This window comes from Myotis lucifugus, unplaced genomic scaffold (assembly GCF_000147115.1).
Source record: "Myotis lucifugus unplaced genomic scaffold, Myoluc2.0 scaffold_1, whole genome shotgun sequence".
NCBI classification, from domain to species: Eukaryota; Metazoa; Chordata; class Mammalia; order Chiroptera; family Vespertilionidae; genus Myotis; species Myotis lucifugus.
Genome location: NW_005871049.1, coordinates 14,770,620 through 14,788,198, shown reverse-complemented (window position 1 = coordinate 14,788,198; position 17,579 = coordinate 14,770,620). Strand labels below are relative to the sequence as shown.

General features: G+C 37.9%; 1 protein-coding gene across 3 annotated transcripts in view; it reads right to left on the bottom strand.

Moving 5' to 3' along the window:
- Positions 1-5,591: 5,591 nt before the first annotated feature.
- The window catches only part of SMARCA5 (SWI/SNF related, matrix associated, actin dependent regulator of chromatin, subfamily a, member 5), a 37,025-nt gene continuing 25,037 nt past the window's right edge, over positions 5,592-17,579 (bottom strand). The window contains exons 14-24 of one of the 3 annotated variants that reach the window (XM_006081731.3): positions 17,201-17,333; positions 14,417-14,565; positions 14,108-14,227; positions 13,460-13,570; positions 12,814-12,927; positions 12,498-12,620; positions 11,054-11,186; positions 10,355-10,473; positions 9,768-9,980; positions 7,958-8,065; positions 5,592-6,830 (exon numbers count right to left, since the gene is read on the bottom strand). In XM_006081731.3, coding sequence (XP_006081793.1) covers positions 6,765-6,830; positions 7,958-8,065; positions 9,768-9,980; positions 10,355-10,473; positions 11,054-11,186; positions 12,498-12,620; positions 12,814-12,927; positions 13,460-13,570; positions 14,108-14,227; positions 14,417-14,565; positions 17,201-17,333 — 1,389 coding nt within the window. In that variant the 3' untranslated portion in view covers positions 5,592-6,764. The remainder of the gene's footprint in view (positions 6,831-7,957; positions 8,066-9,767; positions 9,981-10,354; positions 10,474-11,053; positions 11,187-12,497; positions 12,621-12,813; positions 12,928-13,459; positions 13,571-14,107; positions 14,228-14,416; positions 14,566-17,200; positions 17,334-17,579) is intronic. The other 2 variants (XM_023754708.1, XM_023754717.1) reach the window with 2 other exon arrangements.

Genomic DNA, 17,579 nt, shown 5'->3' with positions numbered 1-17,579 from the left:
TCATAGAAGATTAGCCACCTGATTATCGGACTTAGAGCTCCTGAAGGCCGGACTGCAGACTCTACCCTTGCCTTTCCATGTTACACTTGTAGCTCGCAGCTGCACGTAGCTATCTTCTCCCTCATGTGGCTATAACCAGCCAACTGGCAAGGGGGGTCAGAGCAGATTTTTGTGGGTGACCAACTGCTCTCCCATACTGCTGGCAGTATTGGAATAAACACTCATATATGATTCAACCCTGTCTTTGCTGAATTGGCTCAAGTGGTGACAGGCAGCCCGGACCCATTGGTTATCCGGTTTCAACCAGAGAAACCCCTGGCAAGCTATCTGCATATCCAATATTCAAGATAAAAACATTTCCTCTGAAATACTATTGAACAATCTTCCTAACTCTACACTTTAAAATAAAATCCATGTTACTGGGAGGTCACCTTAATCTGAAGGTATGTTAAATAGCTGTTAAAGTTTAATTTTACTTTCTTTGGCAACATGTTTTAAAACAGTGCTTTTCTCATGGATCACCTTTGAGGACCTTATTAAAATGCAGATTCTAATTCAGCAGTTCTGGGAGGAGGCCTTAGATTCTGCTTTTCTAACTAGCTCCCAGGTGAAGGCTTTGAGCTTATAGCTGAAGGCCTGGAGTTTACTGTGATCTCAATTTTCAAACTACATCAGACTTAGAGTAACAGGTTTTTCAAGTAAAACATGCAGTGCTCAGTGATGCGAGACAGCAGAAAGAAAGTGGTTTCAGGCAAGAGTAAGAGACCCGCGTGTCCATGGTGAGGACATTAGAATGTTTCTGTTGGGAACGCCACCAGGTGTTAGACTGGTGGGGTCAGACCGGACCTGGGTTCAGCAACCTTGGTACTTGAGTTCTGGCTAGGAAAGAATTCAAAGCCAAAACTCAAACTATAAGACAACATTTATTTAGAAAATCACAGAGGTGGAAGAAGTAGGTGATGGGGAAAAAAAATGGGTTTAGGAAACAAGTTACAGAAGCAAAAGGAGGGCCCTTATAGTTTAGAAGTGAGGAAGGTAAAGGTGATGAGCCTGGCGGGTGGGGGGGGGGGGGGAGGAAGAGTGAGCCACGTCCCCTTTCCTAAGGGTTTTAAGGGTGGAGTTTTTAAGGGAGGACACTGGGGAAGAACTCAATAGGATGTTCAACAGTTTTCCAGGTGTGTCCTTTCAGGGTTGTGGTCTCCACTGGCTGATTGGCCAGCACCAGGGCAGGGGGTCATTATTCAATGCAGTTGGCCATTGCGTTGTCTGGTTTTGAAGCTTTTCTGGGCCTGGAGCTGAAATACAACTGAGGCCTCTATGTTATCTCTAGGGAGGAAAGGTCAGGGGGTCATGATCAGTGATGTGAAAGGTAGGATAGTCCAAATGGCAAGACCAGCAATGTGCTAGGGGAGGAAAGGTCGCCCTGGGGATGACGTCCCATCCTGCACCTGTCCATTGCTAGGCACGTAGGGCTTTTCACTCTGGTGATCTTTTGTACTTGGCCCATCGTCTTTGCTCTGCTCATGTCTGTCTAACTGCCTACCACATTTATGCTGTTGAGGTTCACCGGTGATGGGTGACTGCCTAACCTTGAGCAGATTCTCAACCTTGGCTGCATAAATCTGAATGTGGGGCCCATGCACTGTTTTGGATAGATACATTGAAATAGGTTACATCATTATTATATTTAAAAGAGCTGCCTGCCCCTTTCTTTAAAATGGCAATAGGGTCCTAGCTGGTTTGGCTCAGTGGATAGAGAGTCGGCCTGCGGACCGGGGGTCCCAGATTCGATTCCGGTCAAGGGCACATGCCCAGGGTTGCGGGCTCGATCCCCAGTGCGGGGTGTGCAGGAGGCAGCTGGTCAATGATTCTCTTTCATCATTGATGTTTCTCTTTCCCTCTCCCTTCCTCTCTAAAATCAATAAAAATTAAAAATGGCAATAGGAATGTGTTCTATGCCTGGAGCAAGTGCAATATTTTGAACTTGATTCAACTTCCTCGTACTTTTTCAACTTGAGATTGTTACTGGGAAGGGGACCTGGTCCTGAACGGGTCTGCCTCAGGCCAGTGGGTAGTGTGTGAGTTCTGGACTTCGTGCAGGAAGGATGACACACGTCCAGGAGAATTTTAGAGGACGTTTATGAAAGCTGGAGGCAGTAAAACAAGAAAGGGCTGGGGAAATGAGCCTAGGCTGGGCTGCTTTGGCTCACTAAGTCAGAAAAAAAGGGGGCCTTGGGGACAGATTCAAGTGGTTTGCCCGGGATGAACTGCCACTGCCCATTGCTGTCCTGGTTGCAAGTCTCCTGGGGTCCCGTAGAATTGAGGAGATGTGTGCCTGTGGGGGGAAAAAGGCAGAGGGGGAGGGAGGGGGGTGAAGGCTCCAGTGTACTCCTGGCAGGGAGAGAGTGAGGTGGGAGCTTTGTTTTGAGGGGTTTTAAAGTTTTAAAGGCTGGGTGTTTAGGGGAGGATCTCAATAGAATATTCACCAGCTTTATGCTTATGTACCAAAATGAGGTTTATTCTTTTAACTTCATCTGTCCTTGGGTAGGGTTGGCAAATGGCACTAGATTTCTGCTGTCTCCCTGAGTAGGGTGATTTAAGCTATTTACCCTCACTTACTCTTACATGCCCCTGGTTTAGGGAAGATAGGATTTAATAGATGGCTGCAAACTGCTGTTTAACTGTCTCAGTTTCCCTATTCTGCTTGTCTTGGCTTACTAGCCTGGCTCAAGATTGCTCACTGAATTAACATTTTTTTTAAGATAATGTTTTTATTGATTTTAGAGAGAGGGAGAGGGAGAAACATCAATGATGAGAGAATCATTGATTGGCTGCCTCCTGCATGCCTCCTACTGGGGATTGAGCCTGCAACCCAGGCATGTATCCTGACCAGGAATTGAACCATGATCTCCTGGTTCATGGATCGATGCTCAACCACTGAGCCACACTGGATGGGCTGAATTAACATTTTTAAGATTACATAAACACAATATTATAAAGCATAATTCTATTTGAGAAAAATATTTGAAACCTATCAACAGATAGGCTAATTAGCAAAGTGTTAAATACTAAAATATTGACCAGTTTACTTTTTTGCTATGATATATCTACATGTAACAAGATATTGTGTCTCCTTTAAGGAAGACCAACATCTAGAGGTGCATATAAATGCAACTACCCTAAATTAGGACTGTTTCATTCAGATTTCCGAGGTAAATATAACTTTTAATACGTTGTAGTAAGTATAAGCACTGCTATAAAATTAGGCACACTTCATCTACTATACGTTAAGTACCCTAAATAAATGTTTGCTATTGGAAATGTTGGCAGCAGCGAGAACGGCGCCAGATATTAGACCAGGGGGATCAGATGGGACCTTGGTTCAGAACCTCAATACTTGAGTTCTGCCTAGGAAAGAATTCAGAGCCAAGACTCAAACTATAAGAGCACATTTATTTAGAAAATCACAGGCAGAGGGGGATGGGCAGAGGTGGAAGAGGATATAGGGGGGGAAAAGGAAAAAAAAGCTGACTGAAATTTAAAAACGAGAAAAAAAGTCACAGAAGTAGAAGGGGGAAGTAGAAGCAGGCTCAGGAAACAAGTTACAGAGGCAAAGGGGCCTTTGGAGCATAGGAGAAAGATGAAGTTATCCCTTCTGGAAGTAGGGGGAACAATGAAGAAGAAAAAAGTGCGGGAACATTCTAAGGGCTTTTAAGGGCAGGGGATTTTAGGGGAGGATCTAGGGGAGAATCCTATATAATAAAAGGCTAATATACAAATCGACTGAACGGCAGACTGACCGGTCACTATGATGCACACTGACCACCAGGGAGCAGACGCTCAATGCAGGAGCTGCCCCCTGGTGGTCAGTGCACTCCCACAGGGGGAGCACCGCTCAGCCAGAAGCCGGGCTCATGGCTGGCGAGCTCAGTGGTAGTGGCAGGAGCCTCTTCTGCCTCTGCGGCAGCACTAAGGATGTCCATCTGCCAGCTTAGGCCTGCTCTGGGACTGCGAGAGGGTGCAGGCTGGGCTGAGGGAACCCCCCACCCCCGAGTGCATGAATTTTGTGCATCAGGCCTCTAGTCTCAATATAATATTCATCTGCTTTCCAGGTGTGTCCTTGGGGTGGGGGTCATTATTCAATGCAGCTGGTCCTGAGGTAGCCTGTTGTTGCTTGTCTGGTTTTGCTGCTTTTCTGGGCCTGGAGCTGACACACAACTGAGGCCTACATGTATTTGATGTGTCAGAACCTCAATGTCCTGGAGGCTTAATGCTTAAAGACTATTCTCCAGCTCCCTTGTTCGTTCCCCCTCTAAGGGGGGGGGGGGGGGGTCTAATGCATATGACTAGAAACATGCCATAGTTGGAAAAAGCAGGGAAGAATTCAAATCACATGACCAGCGCTATGAAATGTCAAGGGCTCAAAACTGCGTGACCAAAGATACACTAGGGAAGGTATGGTAATGTTACCCTGGGGGTGAGGTCCTTGATTTCCCAGTTTTGCCTGTTGCTAGGCACCTGCAGCTTTCCATGATAACCTTCTGTACCCTGCCTTTCCTCTTTGCTCTGATCTTGTCTGCCTCCACAGAAAACTCTCCATTATCATTTCTTCCAGGTTTTAATGTTAATATTTAAAATATTAACGTTGAAAATGATTACATTTTATCAGTTTTATCTGGATCGCAATAAAATATAATCTTCCTAACGATATAGAGAGCCTTACTCAGTTATTAAATGTAACATTCTGAATAACAAACGACTGTAACCCTGTTCACCTATGTAAGCACCAGCTTCTAGGTTGGCCTCAGGCACCATTCTACGTTTAAAGCTTCTTCCTCAATGGAAATTGAAAAAACATTGGAAATATACTTTCAACTTTTAGTCTATCTTCTCCAACATAGTTCCTGTTTAAATCATGGTCTGACCATGCTTCCTTCCTTTAGCAGTATATATAAAAACATGGCTTTACTTTATTCTAGGTAAACATACAGTAGCAACAGCCAAATTGACTTGGGAAACACCAGTCTCACAAATTGGCTAAACTGATATACTAAATTTGAGTATTGTTTCTTCCACACTTTTTTCAAGTGTTTCCCTTTCTTTTGTATTTGAGTCCACATGTTCTTAGGGGCTGGCACTATATATTTGATTCATTTTGCATTTCTACTGTCTATTCCCCCACCCCCACCCCAACTTTAGACCACTTCTCTTCCTTTAGAAAACATCACTTCTTTGTGTGTCCCCTGTAACATTTCCTCAGGCTTTTATTTTTCCTACTATTTCTTCCAAAACGAGGTCACCACTCTTAGTAGCTCCTTCCATGAAAAAGAGTAAGCTTTCCTCAAATTTTCCATACATTAGATCTATGACTTTATTTTAAGAATCCAAGGTAGTATAGAAATCACTTTGAGGGGAGCACAAAATAAATTCAAATTACTCTACATTTGCCATAAACATTGTTTTGTTCAACACACAGAAATTTTAAAGGAAGAAGTCTAACTAAGTAAAGGGAAAAGATAATGTCCTAAGGAAATAAGTGAATAAAAATCAACTCAGAAAAGAAAGATAAAGAAATGGAAAGAAAAGACCACTTAAGGATTATAAAAGTTATATTTATTCACGATGCTACATTTATTGCATTCCCTTAGAAAAATGGAGAACTGTTTATGTACCCAATTTGTACATATAAAACTTTATACAAATTATGTGTAGCACATAAAGGCTTCTGGTACAGCTAAAATCCTGACACTACAATTTGGGTAATCCTGCTGCAGGGTCTCCAGTTTGTCAAGTCTGTCCATAGAAAATTAAAAACTGGAATTACAGTCAGTCTTGCTGCTCACATGTAAAAATTATTTTAAAATATAATAAAATAAAATTTTCAATTCTTTAAAACTCAAAAAAGGTAAACTGGAAGGGGATACATTTTGTTACCAATTTCAGTTTAACAGCATGACAAATTCACAACCTTATTTTGGCTGGGAAAATAATCACCTTAGTTTTGACATTATCTTTCTAAGTTGTGGCTGCTTTAGAAGGTAGTCAAAATTTCACCAAACAATTAAAAAAAATAATATTCCTCTTATAAAATGGTAACACCTAAGGAACCAGAAGATACTAAATGTCTTTGGCTATACAACTAAAAGGCCATTTCCCAAAAGAATGGGGCATATTCACCTCACAACCGACTACAGAAACAGAAAGCATAACAGAAATATGCATAGAATATAATGATAATTTTTCTTGACTTTTTCTCCCATTCTACCCATATAATAAGCAAGGAGAATTTATACAATCTTTCCAGATGAGACTAAATAGCACTACAAAGATGATACCCAAATTTCTGCAAAGGCAAGTGAATTAAAACAATTACAGAACTAAGTGAAAACTGAAGGGACAAATGTCATTTGCAATTTTTTTTTTGTTTGCTTTTTTTAAGCCCTGTGAGTGTAGAAACTATAGCTGACAAACAAATAGGCACAATCTTCACATATGGAACTATAATAGAAAAATAAATCAAATGAAACATTTATTAATAAATGAAGCCTATTTTATTATTTCAAGTGTTAATGATAAAAAAAATTTCAGCACAGCTGTTGCATTTAAAAAAGTGAAACTACATACTATGTTTCTAGCTCAATAAACAGATGAACCTGATGTCTTTGAATGACATAACAATTGAGCATTGTACAGTACATCTTATGAAGACCCGTAAATTAAAGAACTACTGGTTTAAAGTTAGTGATTATGAAACAAATGTGTATTCATAGTTTCAGCTTCTTTTTTCTTCCTCGACCATCAGGTGCTCCATCCATTTTACGTTTCTGTGTCTATAAACAAACAGAAGGATTACTTTTCATCACAAGACTAATGTTAATGTTAAGTGTATTAACAGAAACACCATAGCACTTTACTAATAACTGCTACATAGTAATAGGTATTAGATGCTCTTACCCAGAATCTTATCTACTCATATTACTAACAAAAAAATTTTAATGCTAATAATGAAATAAATAACTCACAAGCAGCAGGTACATCAATACACCAAATATCTAAAATGCCCTCTTACCAAAAGAAAGCAGTAATAAAAAGTATTTTGTGAGGTTACATATATATTAGATATTATCCAGAAACATTTATTTATTCATGATTTTATAAACTATTAAATAACAACATGGCTTCTTTACCTTAAAAATTTTGCTTTCACATTGCTAAGATATCAATCACTAGGACAATAAATCAAGTTCATAGTGAGGTTGTAAAGCCATTGCTTTCTTACTATTTCTTTTTTTTTTTTAAGTTAATGGAAACAAGTCTTTACTAAGTAACTTTTAATATCAGAAAAATAAAATGCTTATAATTCTCTTTACAGCAAATATATAATATCAGTGCTTTGGCCATCTTAAGTTAATCCTAATATTTCCTTAAACACTCTAAATTATAACTTGTATTTCCCAAGGTCACGTGTACACTCCTGGCATTCATAGTTTGCAGATATTCACAAATCCCCCATATTTATGAACTATCATATCATAATGTGATTTCACCCACAATGCAATCAAGTTTAATTTATACTTTAAGTGACCCATGGCTATATTATTTACCAAAACCAAAACAAAAGGAACCTAATATCAATGATAGCCAAGTAGTGCACATATTCTTAAAAAGAAAAAAATTAAATGCTCAAATCTATATATATAAAAGGCTAATATGCAAAGTGCCCTTGCGGGAGTTCAGCCTGGAGTGCTATCCTTCACTATGATGTGCGCTGACCACCAGGGGGCGGCATGGAATGAAGGGAGGCCCCGGCCAGCAACCAGCAGCCAGGGAAGGGAGGCCCCAGTTGGCAGCCAGAAGGCCCCAATTGGCCCCAATCATCAGCCAGGCCTAGGGACCCTACCCGTGCACAAATTTCGTGCACTGGGCCTCTAGTATTTACATATTTATGACTACTTACTGAAGGCTTTGGTCCTCTTTTCTTTTTCTCTGCCTTCTCCTTTTCTTCTAGTTCCATGTTTTCTCTTTCAATCAAGGTTATTAAGGTGTTACACCTCCTTTGGAGCTCCTGAGTTGCAAACATAAATTTACACAGTATTTGTATTTTTCATTATACGTTTCATGGTTATAGTTAATGTTTAAATAGAGTAATATAAAGTCACTTACACCCCTGCAATAAATATAAGGATAAAAATGTATTAGTAAATATTTCTATTATTTAAAGCCAAACTACTATGATTCTTTATAAACCCTTCATTCACTTCAGAACAGTGAAAATGAATATATCATAATATATGCAACACTGCTACTAAGAGTCTATGCCTGAGAACTGTTACTTATATCCAAACTTAGGTAATAGTGTGCATATTTGAGGGTCAAAAAATCAACTAGAGCCCTAGTCAGTTTTGCTCAGTGGATAGTGTCAGCCTGTGGACTGAAGGGTCCTGGGTTTGATTTCAGTCAAGGGCACATGCCCGGGTTGCGGGCTCAGTCCCCAGTGGGGGGTGTGCAGGAGGCAGGCAATCAATGAGTCTCTCATTATTCATGTTCCTATCTATCTCCTTCTCCCTTCCTCTCTGAAATAAAAATATATTTTTAAAAATCAACTATAACTAACTTTAGTAAGAGGTGCATATAATCTTTGCCTTAAAAGCATTATCAGTACCACATGCCATCCTTCCCAATTTTGAAATTATAGGCAATGAAGTTTACGATGAGCTCTACCTCATCTCTCTCCAGTAACCTATATAGCCTCCAGAGAAGATTTTAGAGTATAGTGTAGAAGTAGATAATCCTCCCCAAAAAACAGGAGTCTACTTGTTGCTGGCTAGCAGCTCCCTTCCTTCCTGAGCAAAAATTATTTTCTTATAGTGATACTATTACATAATCACAGCAAAATCATTTTAAAATACTGTTTTATAGAATATACCATACAAGGTTTAGAAATATTTGCAATAGCATAGAGCTAGGAGGCAGAACACTGTATTTCCCTTAACAGGGGCACTGTGAGGCACATATACCAGGATGTGTTACAGATGTGCTGCAGTATGAATTCTCTTGGCTCTTAGGAAAAGATTACACCTCAACTGTTTATCATAAGGGGCCATACATATTATTAATTTTTATGTGTGACTTAACATAAAACATGATAGAAAGTTAATACACAGTTTTACACCATGGCATTGTAATGGTAAATCGATGTGACCCTATGTGTCTTGTTTTACTCAGCACAAAACCGTGCTTCCTTATGAACTCTATTAGTTCCTACTTGAAAGGGCATATGGTAGAGCCATTAGCAATTGAATCTATAACCTCTAACTACATTTATAATGCATTTGTACCTCAGCATTTCCCAAATTAGGGTTTCACAAAACAGCAACCCCTCTGGATGTTTACTGGGGGGAAAAATTCTTCAGTCGTCAAACATGAAAAGATTGCCCACTATCCCACATCTTGAAGAGTGACAGTACGTTTTAAATATACCTAAGGAAATCGTATTATAAATATAAAGATGTTTAAACTTTGTTTATCCCAATATTTCCCAAACTTAAAACTTTTGGACATGTTACTATCTATAATAGTAAAGGATAGGACCAATAAACTCAAGTTATAGATGGTACTGGGATTTTAACTGATTTAACCTATGACACCAACAATATTTTAACAAAATTTACCTCAAAGATGCAGTGGAAGCACGATTTTCTCTAAGAAAAGAAGTTACCTTAGAGAATAGTAACCGTTTGCGCATTACACAAGACCCAAGCACTCACCATTGCAGTTCTGGATTTAAGAAACCAGTCAAATCTGAACTGAGGAGAGTTGCGAATACACTGTCGCAGTTCATCATAAACATTTTCTTTGTCGAATCCAAGCTTATGAAGCATGCAGATCAGAAAACGATCCTCTTCTTCAGTATAGTTTTTTCCTTTGTTAGTACCATATGATATTCTCAGCTGATGAAAAGGTGCTTTGTACCGTCCAATCTAGCAAAGTCAGATTTTACATTATATAAAATCTAAATCCTATATAATCTGTATTTCAAACTCAGCTTTAGTAAAATTAGCTATACTATATTTCAAATCAGAATTTTCTATCCCTAACACCTCAATTGCATTATATCCTCTTTGTCCTAAAACAATTTTAGTCTTTACTGTTCTAAAGAGAAAGAGCTGACTGCCTGACCCAGATACAGTAACTGAAATCTGAGGTAAATTCAGTTGAGAGAATACCTGTAACATTTGAATGTTTTTCTCTGAAGAAAACTCTAATTTTAAATCATCATTCTTTTCTTTGTTAAAAGTTATTTTAATTTTTATACAGATAGAAGTTACTACTACCACATTAATGTGCAAAGTACCTTTGTATCAAGTGCTTTTTTGATACTAATTCTTCTTTGAATTCTTGCCTCTCCCCTTTCAATCTGAGCCATAATTTTTTCTATGTCCTGGAGCTCATTGCATCTTTCCCAAAACACAGCTGTAAAATAAAAGATGGACAGACGAGATGGGTGGGAGGGAGAGAAATATAACTTGTTAGTATTAATGCTCTTATTTTATTTGCTAAGAAATGTTTCCAGTTCTCCCAAATATAATACTGGAAAGTAAATAGGTATTTATAATTTCTCAGTTTCCTTAACTGTAAAAAAAAAACAAAGAGATAAATTGGATGATTTAAATATCTCCCAATTCTTCAATTTCTGCTGCTCTGAAATTCTAAGCAGACTCATCACAGCCCAACTACACATATACACTTGACAATCCAACTGACTTTAGGAAACAGGTGTTAACTGAGAAGTTATGGAGAGAGATAAAGTATTAATGAGAGCATATTTTTCAGCAACTTATTCTTACTTTCTTGGCTATAGCTATTTAGCTAGGGTACAAAAATAAACAATTGTGTCATTTTAAAGAAGGGAACATTTTCTAACTCAGTTTTAAGAAGTTGAGGCAAAATTTAGCTTATCAAAACACAGTAATTCAGAGTAAGAAAATCTGAACTTTCCAGCAGCTCTCCAAAAGCCTGAGAACATTCTTATACCGATTAAAGTAAGAGTTACCTGAATATTCAATAACTTCTTCTGGAGTTTTTCCTTCTACTTCTCTTGCTATATTTTCAATATCATCACGACCCCACTTCTCATTAGCTTTGATAAACTGGTTAAAATCTCTCTTATTCCAATTGGTAAATCCCTTCAAAGCAACAGAAACAATATTTAATCACAGCACAATGAACTTAGAGAAGATGCTTTTATATTTTATCAATGCTTGTAAGTATTACAGAAAATACTAATTTTGCTTGTTCCTCATCCTTTTGTTGTTGTTATTAATCCTCACCCGATGATATTTTTCCCACTGCTTTTTAGAGAAGGTGGAAGGGAGGGAGGAGGAGAGAGTTAGGAACATCGATGTGAGAGAGACACATCGATTGGTTGCCTCCTGCATGCATACACTGACCAGGCTTGGGATTTAACCTGCAACCTAGGTATGTGCCCTTGACCGAGAATCTAACCTGTGACCCCCTTGGTGCCGAGAGTGGATGCTCTAGACCAGGGGTCCTCAAACTACGGCCACGGGCCACATGCGGCCTGCCGAAAACATTTATCGGGCCCGCCGGGTGTTTTTGCCGCCGCTGTGTGCATAGGAATTTGTTCATAGTTTTTTTTTAAACTACAGTCCGGCCCTCCAACGGTCTGAGGGACAGTGAACTGGCCCCCTGTTTAAAAAGTTTGAGGACCCCTGCTCTAGACATTCAGCCCCCCCCCCGCCCCCCCGCCCCACCACACCCCCTGGCCAGGGTTCTAGTTTATCTTTTTTTAAATTAAATATTTTTCAATGGTAACTTTTCATGTACACATATATTGCGCAAATACCCAACCTAACTGGAAGAGAGTAAGAAACGCTGCATGTAAAGGTGACATTTTCACTGAGCTCTGACAGATAAGGAGTTCGCCAGGAAGAATGAACATAGCTTAAAGAGCAGAGACATAAGAAAAGGGAAAACGAAGCTTTAATGTTAGATTAAGGCCAGATTCTGAAATACTTTTATTGAACTCTAAAAGATGATAAGCAAAAAGTACCAAGCAAAGATGTATAACTGACAATTATAACTTAGTAGCAATGTGCAAGATTCACAAGAAAGGAAAGATGAGAACACTAGAAGAAAGGTAATCAAAAGGACACCCACTTAACCAAGGCTGGTGCAAATCTATCATCTTCTCAACTACCTTAACTAGTGACAATCAAAATATAGCCTTAACCCATATGCCCATATTTTATCATCTTCAATTGCTCCACTTTGAAACAAAAACATGTATTCTTTTGTTCAGGAAGTTTTTCTGTATTTTAGTTGCAATTATAGTTTGGTCCTAGGAGCATGTCCATGCAGCGTCCACTTACTCCGCCACCATTTTTAATCCCCAAAACTTGTACTCCTTTGTATACCCCAACACAGTACCTTACAAAACAACAGTTACTAAATTTTGTATTAATTGAAGACTATACCTGTGTTAGAAGCTTCTCTTTTTCTTCTAACTCTTCATCATTAAGGGGTTCAGCTTCATCAATTTTAAGCTGTTCTTCTTTTTGTGCCTGTGCTGCATTTGGTAGGTCAGGATTTCGAGGTACCTAAAAAAATATATTTTCCTATGTCACCAATCAGTAAAATTTACAAAAATGTGGACTAATTAACTCTTAAACTAAATGACATTTCACAAATTTTAATCCAACCATGCAAGAAAACGTACCAAGAGCTTCTATTTATTTTATTAAGTTAAAAACAAACCAGATTAGTTATGAACAAAGTGTTATTTGTTATTACCTTGTACCCAATAGTTTTTCTGTAATACAGAATCTCTTTTTCCAATAATTCAAATAAACGTGGAGGAAAGAACTGGAAATCCTGAACATTGGGTTGTTTTGGAGGTCGAGGAGCCTAAAGAAAAAGAAAATTATATTGTCCATAAAGAATAAACTATTTTGCTTTAAATCTATCTCTAATCATCTTTAGTCCATAAACCATCGCTACCAATTTTTTAAGCAAGAAAATTCATATTTCAATACAACTGAAATAACAATCATTTAAATGCAGATCCAAAATCAAGAAAACTTTTAGCAATTAAAAACTGACTGAGGCACACTATAAGAAATCACACAAAATATAAATTCCCTGGGAAATTTGGTAAGAATAAAAGAGCCCAGCCAGTGTGGCTCAGTGGTTGAGCCTTGACCTATGAACCAAGAGGTCAGGGTTCAATTCCCAGTCAGGGCACATGCCTGGGTTGCAGGCTCAGTTCCCAGTAGGGAGCATGCAGGAGGCAGCTGATCCATGATTCTCTCCCATCATTGATGCTTCTATCTCTCCTCCCTTTCTCTCTGAAAGCAATAAAAACATACTTAAAAAAAGAAGAGGAGAAAAAAATGATTCACATTTCCAATATCAAAGTTTTTTTGCTCTGTCAACTCACCTTGGGTGCTTTAGGTTCACTCACACGAAGAGCTTCCCTGAAATAGGCATCAACGGCATAGTTGGCTTTTCTTTCTCGTTTAGGTGGTTCAATCCACTCTGTGAATGCAATCTAGCAGATGAGAAACAATTCAAATCACAGACTTTTATTATATCTAGTTGCATATCTTACAGGAATGCTAGTTACACTGTGTACATCATTTAGGCCAGTGGTCGCCAACTTTCGGACATCATGGACCACCAGTGGTCCGTGGACCACTGATTGGCGACCGCTGATTTAGATTACTGCTTGCAAATGGAAAGATATTCATAAAATCCTGGACTACAAGCTCTACAAGAACAGGGTCTGTGATACTTTGTTCAACACTGTAATCAACACGTAGTATAATGTCTAGTGAAGAGCACAGGCTATTCAGTAAGTATTTTTTTACCAAATTAATAATTCTGTTCAGTGGGGGGGGGGGGGGGGGGGGGGGGCCCCAAAAGGTTACTACAACTCAAATTAGGAGAAAAATGTACATACATATTTAGCCTAGACAATATTCAGAGGATATCATGTCTAAATGTTAATAAATTTACAACTAACACTGAAAATTCCAAGTTTCAAGTAAAAAAAGCCTTTGAGTCAGCAAAGCCTCTGTGTAAGTACCTTTTGTTTTTCTCTATAGTCCTCCCCTTCGAAGTTATAAACACTCGACTCCGTGTCCATTGTGAAGTTCCTAAGGGAGCTCTCACCCATCTTGGAGAGTTTCTCATTCATCTCTGCAGTCTAGGAACAAAAGAAACACCTTTTAGTTTAAGAATTTAAAAAGCAGAACTATGGTCAAGTGGGTTAGGCTTCACAGTACACAAAAGCTTTTATGGAAATAACACTATAATTCACATAACAATTCTTTCCTCAGTTTGGGTTTAAGATATTTCACACATTGAAAACATTATCATTTAATCTATATCTCACCTTCTTTGCACCTCTTTCCAAAATACCATCAATATCCTCATCAGTAATCTCACTTTCCTTTGAAGCAAATACATGTGTTGCCCCATGTCTAATCATTTGAAGCATTTCATCTTTTCCAATTTTGTTCAGATTCTGATCCACAAGTCTTCCTGAAAAAAGATTATGTTGTATAATGTTAACTGAACTTTATGTTACTGGAAACCTGAAATTTTAAATGTCAGATCTAATACTGTGTCATTTTGCTTCAAATATCAGTCATTTCATATGCCACATATACTTTTCATTTTTATATAAAATTTAAAGCCAAATTTTCACTTGATAAGCTTTGAAATGTTTCTAAATCTATTTATTATGTAATGAAGCCTGTTTTATATTCAATAAAATATATTCTTGTATTGGGTGAATAATAGTAATTTGGGATATGTAAAATTAAATTATTAGCAAGATTAATAAAAAAAGTAACAAGAGATGAGAACATTATAAACACAAGAAGTTTCTGAAAGCAGAAAGATGTTAATACTAAAACTCCCAAATCAACTTTTCCTATTCAGAATGGTGGAGTACAAAAAAACCTTCAAATCTCCAAATTTTATGTAAGCACCAAAATATACAACATCAATTTCTGAAAACTCCCTAATCTTAAGAACTGAAACTGTTGAAAGTTTATTTTGATCACAGAGAAAAATAAACATCAGAAAAGTAATTATTAAGATCTCCAACTGGCAAGAATTTTGCCAACTATATAATTTGTGTTTTCAAAAATATAGCATCAAAGCAAAACAAAATACTACATAGAATTGTTTTCAACCTCAAGGGCAACTCACATATAAATATATTTATAATAAAAGTTGTGTGAATGTGGTCTCTCTCTGATAACCGAGACAGCTACCAAGTGACTAATGGGCAGGTAGCCTATACAGCAAGCATGTCAAACTCAAAGGCTAAACCGGGCCAAATAAACAAGGTATGTGGCCCACGGGAGAGTTTGATATGCTTGCTATACAGCATAGATACACTGGACAAAGGGATCATTCATGCCCCAAGTGGGACGGAAGCAGGAGATTTCATTATGCTACATTATGAACAGCACACAATTTAAAAGGAACTGTGTTTTTTTTCTAAAAATAGCCCTTAAGCATTTTTAGACTGGTTGACTATGGATAACAAAACCACACAAAGCAAAACTGTGGATAAGAGGGAACTATTGTATCCACAGAGCATTTTTCTTTGGGTTAAAACCCATCACACTGCTGTCAAAACTGTCCTTAGGCTTATGTAAACTACTTCCTTGTGAGGGAGCTTTTCAGACATACAGGGCTTCCGGGGGTTCTCATATTATGTCCCTAAGTCCACAGACAGTAACAGAGGCATGCACCCGATTCACAAAGCTACTGGCACAAAATCTGCCCCAGTAAATAACTTGAACAAGAGCCACATGGCAGGTGTTTTCTAAACACATGGATAACTGTGAGGGGAAAAAACAACTAATCATTACATCACCCATGAGAAACTTCACTCTTTAGCAAGTCCCTTTAAGTTCCCAGAGATTTTCCTAATTATACACGTCACTCTAATAGTTAATATAGTTCCTGAACCCATGTCTGAGTCACTTTCTAGCTGTACTGGTATAAAACAGTGGACAAGTGACTTGCTCCTACCTGACGCTAACCTCAATCTGGCATGAAGACTAAAGGACATAACGGATGTAAAGACTGTTTGGCACAAAGCAAGATTCAATGTTAAACTACTATTAACAAAAACAACTAGAAATAAGCAATCATTTACTGTCTTCAGGTATTCAGACGTGTGGCCAACACTATGGCTGGCATTATGACAGATAGCAAAGAAATGTGACATTTATATGGAAATTAGAGACTGGTTGACAAAACCAAGATACATACATTATCAGTGAACATGGTAACAGTGTACCTCTCAGTTTTTCAGACAGAAAAAATATGCTCATGATGCATTATGAGAAGGAAAATAACTAATGTCGGTTTAAAATTATGGAGAAATTTTTTTTTTCCATTTTGGTTCGTAAGTCAACGCTCAACCACTGAGCCATGCTGGCCAGGCTTTTCTCCATGTCTCATCATCAATAGCTTCATGAAAACACAAATCTCTTCCTTAAAAGCTGATCTACAGTAAGAACTTGAAATTTCCTTCAATTAATTCAAAATAAAATTCCACTTTCCTCTATTCCTATTTCCATAAATGTTTATTCCATTTCTCCCTCTCACTAAGCTCCTTGAAAGTAAGAACATTAGTCAGTTTCATTCACCAGTGTACTGTCAGCACTAAGAACAGTGCCTGGCATCTGCTGGGAGCTCAATAAATAGTTGCAGACTAGACAAAGAGTATTAATAATCAGTTTGAGTTTCATTTTTATTTCTTCAGTATCCCTCAGAGTCATCAATGGAGTGCTTAGTACATGTAAATCATAATCACCATAGCTCTGTTCAATATGCACCACACTGAATGCTAAGTATTTTATGAATATTATCCCTTAATCCTTAAAAATCCTAAATAGTAGTTACCTTTATCCTGATTTACTAGATGAAAAAACAGGCTCAGATGGTATAAAAGAATTGCTAACTGGCAGCCAATATTCAAATGTAAACCTTTCTGAGCCCCAATATATCCCTTTAGCAAAACTAAAGCTTACTATCTCTGGCTGCTAGCTTGAGTCAACAGATGTTTAATAACAGGAATCTCCTTCAAAATCCAGGGGGAAAACATCCATCAATACAACTTGGGTAAATTTTTTTAAGGTCTAAGGCTCACCTTGTTGAATGACTATTGAATCCAGTCTGAGTTTCATCTCAGCACGTTCCACTATTCTTTCTTCTACAGTGTTATCAGTTATAAAGCGGAACACTCTGACAGTCTTGGTTTGTCCAATTCTATGTGCTCGGTCCTAGGCAAATTACCATATATTTTGAACAAGGTAAAAATTCACACAAATAACATTTGAAAAATGTGTGTATACTAAGAAACAGAATTTAAATATTCAAGCAAAAACTTTTAAAAATTAGTAACAAAAAACTATACTAAAAATAGATTCACAGTATGTTATAGTACATTTCTTAAATTCTCAAAGTTTCTTAGTTTCAATCAAATTAACTGGTTATCTCACAAGGAAAACTTTTAGGAGGTATAGAAC